The sequence below is a fragment of the Aspergillus japonicus genome, assembly GCF_003184785.1.
Source record: "Aspergillus japonicus CBS 114.51 unplaced genomic scaffold BO86scaffold_44, whole genome shotgun sequence".
Classification (NCBI taxonomy): domain Eukaryota; kingdom Fungi; phylum Ascomycota; class Eurotiomycetes; order Eurotiales; family Aspergillaceae; genus Aspergillus; species Aspergillus japonicus.
In genome coordinates, this window is record NW_020291681.1 from 11785 (window position 1) to 23093 (window position 11309).

General features: G+C 51.7%; 3 protein-coding genes across 3 annotated transcripts; 2 read left to right on the top strand and 1 right to left on the bottom strand.

Moving 5' to 3' along the window:
* Positions 1–50: 50 nt before the first annotated feature.
* On the top strand, positions 51–3615 carry BO86DRAFT_449589 (DUF726 domain protein; the record flags this gene model as incomplete). The annotated part of the gene is made up of 5 exons (XM_025676732.1): positions 51–234; positions 265–755; positions 1067–3096; positions 3505–3566; positions 3611–3615. The coding sequence occupies exons 1-5, from the start codon at positions 189–191 to the stop codon at positions 3613–3615; spliced, it is 2634 nt and encodes an 877-aa protein (XP_025525400.1). The 5' UTR covers positions 51–188.
* A 3932-nt stretch (positions 3616–7547) lies between these two features.
* Positions 7548–8678, bottom strand: BO86DRAFT_149144 (uncharacterized protein). The gene has a single exon (XM_025666284.1). The coding sequence runs from the start codon at positions 8609–8611 to the stop codon at positions 7688–7690; it is 924 nt and encodes a 307-aa protein (XP_025525401.1). The 5' UTR covers positions 8612–8678; the 3' UTR covers positions 7548–7687.
* Positions 8679–10101: 1423 nt separating this feature from the next.
* BO86DRAFT_411496 (uncharacterized protein) lies at positions 10102–11260 on the top strand (the record flags this gene model as incomplete). The annotated part of the gene is made up of 2 exons (XM_025674591.1): positions 10102–10896; positions 10948–11260. The coding sequence occupies exons 1-2, from the start codon at positions 10355–10357 to the stop codon at positions 11258–11260; spliced, it is 855 nt and encodes a 284-aa protein (XP_025525402.1). The 5' UTR covers positions 10102–10354.
* Between the last annotated feature and the right edge of the window lie 49 nt (positions 11261–11309).

Consider the following 11309-nt stretch of genomic DNA (forward strand, 5'->3'; position numbering starts at 1 on the left):
TTTTCCGGTTCTCTTCCTCCACCGCGGCCCAGTTCACCAGTTCACCAGTTCACCAGTTTCCAGTTTCCAGCCTTCCTTGCTTGTTTATCTCTGCTTTCGGCCTCTACAATTGGCACACGTGTCTACTACATCTATCAATCTGACCAACTACTTGCGCACTCTCTTGCGGACTCACCATCACGACCGACATGTTCTTGCGCAGCAGCAGCTCACGGCTCTCCGTCTTGTTGCGCCGTCAACCTCCGTCGCGCTCCCTCGTCGCAGGACATCGCTCGTATTCTACATCCCAGCCTCAAGGACAAGATGACATCGACGCGATCCTTGCGAAGCCGACTTGGTCTGTCCGCTCGCTGCTCCCTGACGAGACCGATAGACCCTCCACTCCCTCGGTGACTCCCGAACAGCTCCGCCATCTGCTCCGCCTGTCTGCACTTCCCCAACCCGCGAACGAGGAAGAGGAGAGAAAAATGCTCGATACTTTGGAGTCTCAGATTCATTTTGTGAAGCAAATCCAGCGCGTCGACGCCAGCGACGTTGAGCCTCTACAAAGCATCCGCGACGAGACCCCTGAAGCGGTGAAGGAGAACACGATTGGTCTGGAAAAGCTCAGAGAAGCCTTGTCCAAGGAACGGGTTGTCGGACGCAACAAGAGGATTCAACGAATTGAATCGCAAAGGAACGAGCGACCGGACGGAGACATCTGGGATGGAAACGCCCTCGCATATGCTTCCAAGACCAAAGGCAAATTCTTCGTTGTGGATACCAAAAACTAAGCGCTTCTTTCTGAGGGGGAAAGAGACCAAGATCAGGCACTTTGCACGCACGCTGGAAGGTTGGTTCAACCTAGGAGTGACTTGCGTGATTGTTTCAGCTGCTCGAAATAACCGGGGGCAGTCTGGGCGCTGAGTCAGCCGTGATCTCATATCCGCTGCAAGCGGCGACCTCCTGATTTCTGTCTCACTCAATGATGCCTACGTGATTGCAGCTTGTAAGACACCCCTTAGCATCAATTGATGTAAATTTCCAACTGTGGTCATCCGCAATCATGTGGAAATCGTTCAAAGAGAAACATGCTAGCAAATTCGGCTCGGGCCATGCTACGCCGCCTGCTCCGTCTCCGAGCGACCGCGGAGCAGATCTGACAACCATCCTCGACCGCCCGCAGCGCGCGGACTTGACTGTTCTGGTTGCTGAGGCCATTGAGCAGATGCGAAATGGCATTGTCGCTAATTTCCATGTCGCGCCTCCTGCCGTCCAGGAAACTGCACATGACTTCTCTAAACATGAGGAGGACGAGGAAGATACAGACTCCTTGTTTGATCCTCTTGAACATCAAGACGACGAAAGTTCAAACGATCATGCTCCATCAGAGGTGAAGTCTTCGACCAAGGACCTTCAACTCGAGGCCAAAGCTCTCGCGGGCTTTGATGACTGGAGAGATACCGTCTTGCTCCGGATCGGGGAAGTAGTAAATCGGGACGATGATGCTCAGACTGAATCCAGCCAAGGCGACTCATCGCAAGAACTGCCCGAGCCACGACTTGAGGAGGATGAGACTGCTTTGAAGAAACTTCGTGAGGTGTATCCTCCGGTCGAAACGCCTCTCGTGCACCTTCCCAGAGCGAAGAAACTGTTGATCCTACACTCTCTGCTACTGCTGATGCTGAGCTTAGAGCACTACAATGCTCGCTCACGGGTACTGATGCTGTACGTATCGTCTTCCTTAAACCTTGACGTCAAGATCCTCAATGGAGATGAGGTCAAAGTCGCCCGGGGACTGCTCGACACAGCTCTTCAGCTTTCCCAAGCTGAAGCCCAAGAACCGGGGAAGCATCGCGATTCGTCCAGGAAGTGGAAGGTTGGAATAGCATCTGTCGCAGGAGCCGCGTTGATCGGCATCACCGGCGGGCTCGCCGCGCCTCTCGTTGCGGCTGGTCTTGGCACGGTCTTGGGTGGGCTTGGCCTCGGCGCCACAGCCGCTGCTGGCTACTTGGGCGCGTTGGCCGGTAGTGGTGTCATCGTCGGAGGGCTCTTTGGTGCCTACGGAGGCCGCATGACGGGCCGCATGGTCGACAAGTATGCGCGGGAAGTGGACGACTTCGCCTTCCTGCCTATTCGTGGTACCCATCAAAGGTCGGAGGATGAGAGGGAGGCCGCTGAAAACGATCATATGCTGCGAGTCACAATCGGCATCTCAGGTTGGGTGACGGAAGAAGACAACTATGTTGTCCCGTGGAAAGTGATTGGCAGCGAGTCAGAAGTGTTCGGTCTACGTTGGGAAAGGAAGCCATTGATGAAACTCGGCAATGCCATGAACTACCTCGTCACGAGTGCCGCCTGGGCTGCTGGAGGTCAAGTCCTGTCCCGTACTATCTTTGCTCAGATTATGAGCGCAGTCATGCTACCCCTGGGGCTACTCAAGGTTGCCCGCGTCGCGGACAACCCATTCAGCGTGGCCAAGGCTCGTGCGGACAAGGCCGGCGAGGCACTTGCGGATGCCTTGATTAGCAAGGTACAGGGCGAAAGGTCTGTCACGCTGATCGGCTATTCGATGGGCTCCCGGGTTATCTTCTCTTGTCTACAAACTCTCGCCAAGCGGCAGGCATTCGGCTTAGTGGAGTCAGCGGTTCTCATGGGCTCGCCTACTCCGTCCAACGCACCCCACTGGCGTCGTCTACGCAGTGTTGTTAGTGGTCGGTTGGTCAATGTGTACTCTGAAAACGATGCCGTTCTCGCTCTACTGTACCGAACCAGCAGTCTTCAGCTTGGTGTTGCCGGTCTACAGCCTGTGCAGGGAGTATCAGGGGTGGAAAATGTGGACGCCAGCGATTTCATCAGCGGCCATCTGCGCTACCAGTTCCTAGTCGGACGCATTCTAGGCGTGGTGGGACTCGAGAGTATCGATGCCGACGAAGTGGCTCGGGAGGAGGCAGCATTGGCGCTCAAGGATAGAAAGCAGGAGCAAGAACGACTAAATAATGAGCGTGCGGCCGGTTTAGATGGGAATGAGTCTGCGCGGCGTCTTTTGGAGAAAGGCGAGGTGGAGGGTCAAGAGAAGATGGAAAATGAGGTTGACCAGAAGACTAGAGAGGGCTTGTCTCAGGGTCACGAAGTGCACCCTGTGCAGGCTAAAAGCCCGACTGACTAGTATGTGTCTCAAGCCGTATTCACAGGGACTCTGCACCAATGCTCAGTCATTGTTGGTACATTGAATAACCCGCATAATAGCAGACCATATTCACACCATGGATTGTAAGATTCACTATAGTTCAGATTGTCTTTCCTTCAATAAAACCCTCAGAGGTGATACCCCCTCCTGTCACCAACTTCTCCTTCCTCTTCCACAAGCCATCCATTCACATCCTAGCCAACATATCTATCTCCATCCAACTTCGATTCTTGTTCTTTCTTCTACTATTAGAGACTATCGAACAGGCAGTGGCCCATACTTAATAAGGTGTACTTTCAACTATGACCCAATGAAATACTGGAATTCCGTCTAAGCAAGTCCATCTCCAATGGCCTACAACCCAAAAGACTACGCAGCGACCGAGGGTCCACCACAAGTAAGACCTCGACAGTGCGGGGGAACTCGAAAAGGAAGTGGAAGACTAGTTTCAACGACCCGTACATTCGGAGAGCAGCTTCCAAACCATGATCCACCCGTTACATCAAAGCAAGAGGCGCATCAGGCATCAAAGTTAGTCTACTAAGAATACGCGCTTGTGCAATCTGACAACTTACAACGACTGCACCGAGATATGTCCAATCCTGGTGGCCTTTGTTCTGCGACAATCCTGATATCAAATGACGGCAATAAGGTATTTCTCAACTTGAGACCGCATCGTGGGCCGTGGCTGATTTATGTCGTCGAAGCAGGGTTGTCTGAATCAAAACTTCCCAGACATGATATAAACTGGTGGATCGGCAACTCGAAAGGCAAAGTTCTTCGGACTTACAACCTCACACATGATCAAGAGGAGCTCAACTTCTTTGGAACGTGGTAGAGACTTCGGAGTCTTGATTGGTAGAGTATTCGACAGCCACACATCAGACATATACGCTAACCGACAATATAGGTCAAGTTGGCTGCCTAGACGGGCCCGTACAAATGTTGATTTGGGTTCATAACGACCTACGACCAAACGAGGTTTGTCAAAAGGGTTGGGACTTGTAAAGTCCAGCTGTCCGAGCGTTAGACTCCTTTAGATGCACACTCGAGCACCTCCATTGCTTCCACTCGTGAAGCACATCATCACAACCATTACCACCACCACCACCAAGGCAATTGCTGCTACTGCGACTACTAGCCTGTCTGCAAATCAATCTCTTGAATTGCCATTGGGCTTGATTTGACATCCAGTGTATTTGGCAAATCGTCAACATGATCACCAACTTTTTAAGCGAAGCCGTGACTACGGGAGGTAACAATCGGGCCCAACCTTGAAGAGGAGACTGCTCCCATGGTTGACAGAGGTTGTTTCTCACGATACAGATGTGGCCAATCCCAGTATCAGTTCGAGACAAGCCTTTGACTGGAGTAGCAATGCAAGCAGATCGCAAAGGGATGGCGCTCTAAAAGCGCAACTGTTATTTCTCACATTGTAAATGAAGAATAGATGTTTGTTCACTGCGCCGTGTTGCCTTTCGACTGCTAGATCCTGGTTTCCAGTTTGAACGCCAACTGGCGTTACAATTAGCGTTTGCCGTGATCCAGCATAGGCATGGGGCATATATCGAATCCGCTATCAGAAACAAAACCACTGGCAGTCCCCCGGCTAGCGGGCAGAGCCCTGCATAGGCTCTACGCAACGGGCACGAGGATTCGTTAGTCGACTTCGTCACCGAGCCGACGAAGACATGGCAAAAGTGTTATCTATCCACTTGACCACCGTCTCCTTCGGGGCTCCTGGCCTTTCGTCCTAGAACGATGATCCTCCCGGGAGTCTCAGGATATGGACAACTCCTAATGAGTACTTACTACAGACAAGACTATATGTATCTCAGTGCCATATCAAATGTTCGTGGTTTCCAGACCATATCGGGCACTGTTTCAGCCCTTGTTTATGCCGCCATATTGGATTGCGCTGATGTCCATTTGCAGACAATCTCAAAATGGCATACTCGACCCATCGTCGTGCCCGCCGGGCTAATGCTGTACAGGCTCGCACCGCGCGCACCGCTGCCTCCGCTGCCCTCGCCGCCTACCACCGCTGGCGAAGCTGGCTGACAATGCTATCCAAAGGCAACGAGTTCAATACGGTCCACATCGACCATGAATACTGAAGCGCAGAGGACCGCGGGGACCAAAGCAGGGGTGGTTGTTGGGTAGGAACAATATGCTATGCTCACCGCCGAAGGGGTATTCAGTAGCTACCTAACAGAACCGCGAGAATATCTCTTAGAATAGCCTGAAGAGGAATAAATCAGAATGTCCCTGATGCTCCTTTAGTCTACCTTTGAAGCCGTTCAAAGCGATCCCGATAGACGTTCTTTCATGGCGTCAAGGGCGAGGACAGGTTGAGATCGCCGACATCACCGAAGCAGCCCAAAGAACCGGGCAGCCAGAAGCACCAGAAGGACTTGGTTCGACGGCACGCTTTGGCAACACTTGAACCTTTGGATCATCTTCATCTGCACCCTCATCTTCACTAGTCTTAGAGAGAGCGGTAAGGTTGCCGAGCTTTGCACATACTCAAGACGTCTTACCACACTCTCTAACGGGCTTTTGCCGACCTTGATAGCTTGTATACCGCTACGTCCAGTCGGTCCAGCCTTTTTTCATCATTTGAGTACAGAGACGGTAGTCCACATGTTGCTAGAAGGTGAAATTGTTCAAGTTACGTGCCATCAAACCTCACAGCCGTCAGGACATCCGGTGTATTGTCTTTTAAATTGTCTTGAAGAATCCGTTACACCTGCAGACGCGAGTGGGAAGCCAATGAGCGCTGCAGGAGTCCTAATGCCCATGGTTGACATCCTCCTTTATCATACTAGTTGGTGTACTTGCTCTACTTCAGGAGCAGACTTGGTTCAATGGGCTTGCTGTTCGGATTGAGAGTTGAGCCAATTCATAAGAACTCAGTTCTCACTCGCGCTATCCCTGGCCTTGTCATTGGCCTCGGCACTCTGTGACACCTCCTTGTCCTCAGAGGTCTGAGTGATCAACTCTCCTTCAATTGACGCCGGAGTATCCTCAGATTGCTCATCGACAAACATGGTTGGATTGAGAGACTCGTCCAGTATGCCAAAGCCTAGGTCGCCATAAAATTCGTGATCCATGAAGGCGTCGTGGATCGCTTCGAGAGATATGGCACTCTCTGCCCATGGATCGGCCGTTCTTACGTCCCTTGACGGCGGTGCATTCTTTTGGGGCTCAATCGCTTCTCTCTTGTCGTCCTCGCTAGTGGTCGACTCAAAAGGAGATGATAAAGGTACTTTGGCTGAATTAGTATGAGTTAGATGCAGAGTTGAGGTCTGGGAACTAGGCTTGGGTTCCCAAAGGCTGGGAGCAAGACCGATGGGCTGTAGCTCTGACTCTGGCTCTGGCTCTGGCTCTGGCTCTGGCTCTGGTTCCACTGACTTAGATTCTTGCTCGAACTCCCGCTCAGACCCCTCATCTTTAAATGTTGGTCTCCTGGTAAGAAGCCCAATCGAGCTATCATTATCTCTAGAGTTCACATCCGCAGAAAGCTCGCCGATAGGGGGAGGTCTCGCCCCGGCATTTAACAGCATGTCAGCAATATCCCCATCTGCATTGGAATATGCAAACTGAAGCGGAGATAAAGCAGTTCTGCCAGAGCCATCGGCATCTGCCCCTGCGGCCAGCAGTAAAGAGAGTGACTCTTTGTTACTGTTCCTCACGGCAAGGTAAAGAGGACACCATCCCGCGGAATTATAGCGATTCGGGTGTGCACCGTTGGCTAGGAGCAGACGAATAATTTCCATGTCGTCATTGTAGGCCGCGAAGTGCAGTGCAGTCCACTGGTAATAGGTAACAGCGTTTGGATTTGCACCTCTGGCTAGAAGTTGTTTGGCAAGGTCCTTGTGAGACCACCCCACGGCAATGTGCAATGCGGTGCCTGAATACTTGGTGGAGAGGTCGATGGATGCACCATAGTTTAGGAGGAGGTTGACAACATCAGTATGGCCGTTCAAGGCGGCAAAATGAAGAGGGCTCCATGGATCGTCAGGGTGGCCGATATCAACCGCGGCACCACTCTGCAAGAGCAATCGGGCTACGGCCTCATACCCTCTTTCAGCAGCCGGATGGAGAGGCGTGCAGCCATTTCGGTCAAGCTGGTTTGTGTTCGCTCCATGGAGCACCAGGAACTGGGATATCGAACAATCACCGGCTTCTGCTGTTAGATGTAGTGGCGTCCTACCCCAATCGTCTTGGGGGTTAATCGCTGCTCCGTGAGCAACCAGTAGCTCGGTAGCCCTGAGCGAGCCAGAAATGACTGCTAAATGGAGAGGAGTGTGCTGATTAGAACCGAGGGGAGAGTCATTACAGTGTTCGTCTTCTAATAGTCGAGAAAGTTCACTGTAGGACCCTCTCCAAGCCGCGATATGGAGTGGGCTCGTGTTCGTGTATCCTGGAATATCGCTAGATGGCAAGCCGAAGTCTCCGACAGACGAAGTGTCTCGATCATCAGCAACAGAAGAATCAAGAGGAATGATTTGATCCTCATCTGTTGCCGGTACGTTCGCTTTGGATGCCAATAAGTGTTAAATTTCTGTAGGGCTTGAACAATGGGCGGTGGGACTTACTGATCAGGGGATCGGGCTCCCCGCTATCATCCATTAGTTTGGCTTCTAGGAACTCCAGCTCATGAATGACGGTCCTCCGGAAGATTAGAGCTGGCTCCAATTGTCCATACAGCGAGCTCTCCGTGTCGGACGGCCTGCTGTAATCATAGATCCCCAATCCCTCTCGCATCATTAACAGAAGCTTCCTCAGCTTAGACGACACAGCCTCAGCCGTGGACGGAGACATGGTGCCAGCGTAGTAACGTTCCTTGTACTTTTCTGTCACAGAGCTTAGTTGCTCACTGAGGTCGCGTCCATCTGGTATATGGCGTCGGTGGCTCAGGAATTTTTCGTATTGAGGGGACTCAAAGAAGCGAAACAGATTCTCTAGCCTCCATGAAATATCTCCCGGGTTCTCAGTCTCACAGAATTTTTCATCCACAAATACGCTCTCTTCGTTGGTGTTAGAGAGGCCGTCTGAAAGTGGGCCACCGGCAGACTTCGTGTTTACCGAATCCCTGTCATTTCCGCTGGTGCCCCACGGCAAGCACCGTAAGGCAAACTCATGAAGATGCTGAGCAATATGGTTGTCGAGTGTTGCTCCTGAGCCGTCACCCTCGAATGCACATAAAGGACAGGAGATCGGCCCCGCCATGCTTCGTCGACTAACCCTCTCGAGAGACGGCAACTGAGCCGATGCTATCTGGGGATGAGCTTGTAGCATATGGGTCTCCCAGCTTTCTCGGCTTTCAAACACAAAGCTCTGTTCTTTGACCTTCCCGTCACAGTAGTCACAAGCCCATTTGATCAAGCAATGGTCACTCTGTATGTGTTGCAGCAGGTCAGACGATGTTAAATACATTTTCTCGGGGACATTGCAATCTTCGTATATACAAACGTAAGGGAGGATGTCCTGAGCGACGTGTCCACTAGATGGCAGTTGTTAGGATCTGGGTTAATAGCATGACCGAGTCTGCTCTTACCTCCAACGAGAATGATTGGTAGAATACTCAGCAGGGAGCAGATTTGCACAATATGGACATTGTAAAAACTCGTCCTCTGCGGACCTGATCCTTGGACAGCTTGGGTAATCCAGGGAATGGCCTGTTCTAGTCACTTTTGTGATGGCAGATGGTGTTGTCTTTTTTGTAAGTTCCCTTGACAAATCAAACCGCGAGTCAATATCTGTTGCGGTCCGGCTATGTGACGGTGTTGTTGTGCTCAAAGGTGGTCGCATTGTATTTGATCCAGAGGCAGATTTCTGTCTCATCAAGTGTGAGGGACGGGCTACAACAGTTCCGGCATCTGGAACTAGAGCCTGGCGCACAGTTCTCGGCTGCTGAGCTGCGTATTTTTGAGATTGTTGTGCTGCTGCTTGCATGGAGCGTGTTGCGTAGATGATTCGGTTCCTGCGGATAACATTGGCCCGGATGAGCCGCTTCTGTACCGGAGTGAGCCGGTCTGGGTCGAATATCTCTGATTGAAAGATTGCTGCATTTACTGGTTCCGCACTTGACGCAATACTGCCTGTAAGGATGACCACGGTCAGGTGCTGTTCGTACTCCTTGAAATCTTCTTCCTTAAGAGATAGGTCAGCTTTGCGGTAACGGTATTTAGTTCCTGATTGTCGAATGACTGTAGAAATTCTCCCTAGCTGTCTGATAATGGCTTTTATGTTGAACATATGCTCAAATAATGGGCTTTGGCTCATGTCAGCATCGGAAAGGGAGAACGCATCGGGATCTTCGGAGAAGACGGAGCTCATATCGCCTTGACTGCCATTTTGACCAGGCTCCGTTGCACGGAGCTCAATATGTGCTGTGGCAATCAGTAAGCGACTGTCTTCTTCACTTTAGATGAACCATACTACTGATGGAGACACAACCCTCCAGTGCCTCGGAAAGACCGTCCAGAAGACCGCAGATAGTTTCGCGCACTTCTTCATGATCGCGCACGCGGTAATCGAGAGATGACCGGCCTAAATCTTCTGCGTTGAGGCCAGCGGCCCATAAATTGAAAATCCCTTGCCAGTCCTCGAGCCAATCCAGCTCGTCGACCAGAGGAAGCGCCAGGCAAAGTGCAAAGAGCGCCTTACAGTTTATGGTACGCGTTCGGATAGTATCCGCCAGATCTTCCGCCTGATCCATCAGACTTAAGATGTGTATGAAGCATAGCAACGGACGAAACCGGCGTGTGAACCAGAGGAAATGGCAGCAGCAGGTCGGGGGGCTTCTGCAAATCACCTCAGCCGCGGATGAGCCCCGCTTCGCTTCGCTTACCCGTAGAGTTCGAGCCGGTACGCGCCGTGCCGACCAGCCGATCTGTAGTTCCTACTCAACCACCATCACCTCTCTCCATCTCTCCACCGATATTGTTCTTCTCGGTTCAGTGTACCATGGGAGACCTTGATGAACCATATTTCACCTCTGGGAACTCGGACTCTTCAAGTTCCAAGTTCAAGATTGTCTTTGCTTATAGCTCAACTCGGCTACCAACGAATAAGAGTCCACCTCAACCCCGCTGTGGTGGAGGTCAGCTTACAAGGCTGACTTCAGCTGAGGCTAATTGACCAAGCATTCGATTGTCTTCGCAAACCATCGGCAATATGGCATCCAAGTGTTGGTTTGTTCTTCAACAAACCCACTACCCTCCTCCCGACACCTCGAGGACTGGAAAGCCAAGAGGTCCGATTTGCCTGGGCCATCTCATCCCAAGTCTGAAGCGTCTCGACGAGGTCATCAATCGACATGGGCCGCTCGACTTACCCCTTGATATGCCCATCTATACCACAAAGGCAACAGACTTGACATGGGCCATGGACAAGAGCGAGGGAATTGACGTATCTGCTTCCGTAGGGGTTCCTATCGCAGCCGCAGCAGGTCTCACTGCCCAGCTGGGTGCCGGGGTCGCCTTCAAACGAACTGTGAAGAAGTACTGGGAGTTCGAATCACTTGATACTCTCATCACCCAGCCAACCAGGGAGTATGTTGAAGAAAGTGTTGAGGATGATGAAGTGCGCCAATACTTGGAATCGCGGCTATTGAGTTCATCCTCTGTCTTCATGATTACCGGTATCATGATTGCCCGAGGGGCAAGGGTCACCGCCTCAAATGATGGGAAACGGGCCTTGCACGCAGAACCTGGAGTGTAAGTGAGCCCTGAGTATAAAAGCTCGCACAACTGAAGCATCGATACTAGTAGTGGAATTGCCGGTTTGGCGGAGGCCGGCTTTGACGGGAGCCTCGCGACCGAGACCCATCTTTCCAACACGGCTCAGCAAGCGACAGACTTTGTCTGGGCCGTTCGACTGGCCAAAATAAGCAAGGGAGTCGTGGATCGGAGGTGGTCTCATAGGACATTTTCGCGAGGTGCCACGTTTGGGGTAGAGCAGGACAAAGACGTGAAGAGACAACTGGTCGATGCATTGAAGGAAGAAGGAGTCCATGGACTGAATGTGCAGCATGTGGACGAAGGTGATGAGGTTTTTATTGTGAACATGAGCTCCGGATAGATGAAATGGGTGGATAGTCCGTTATTAGCTTTTCTCTGGATAGTAAGAG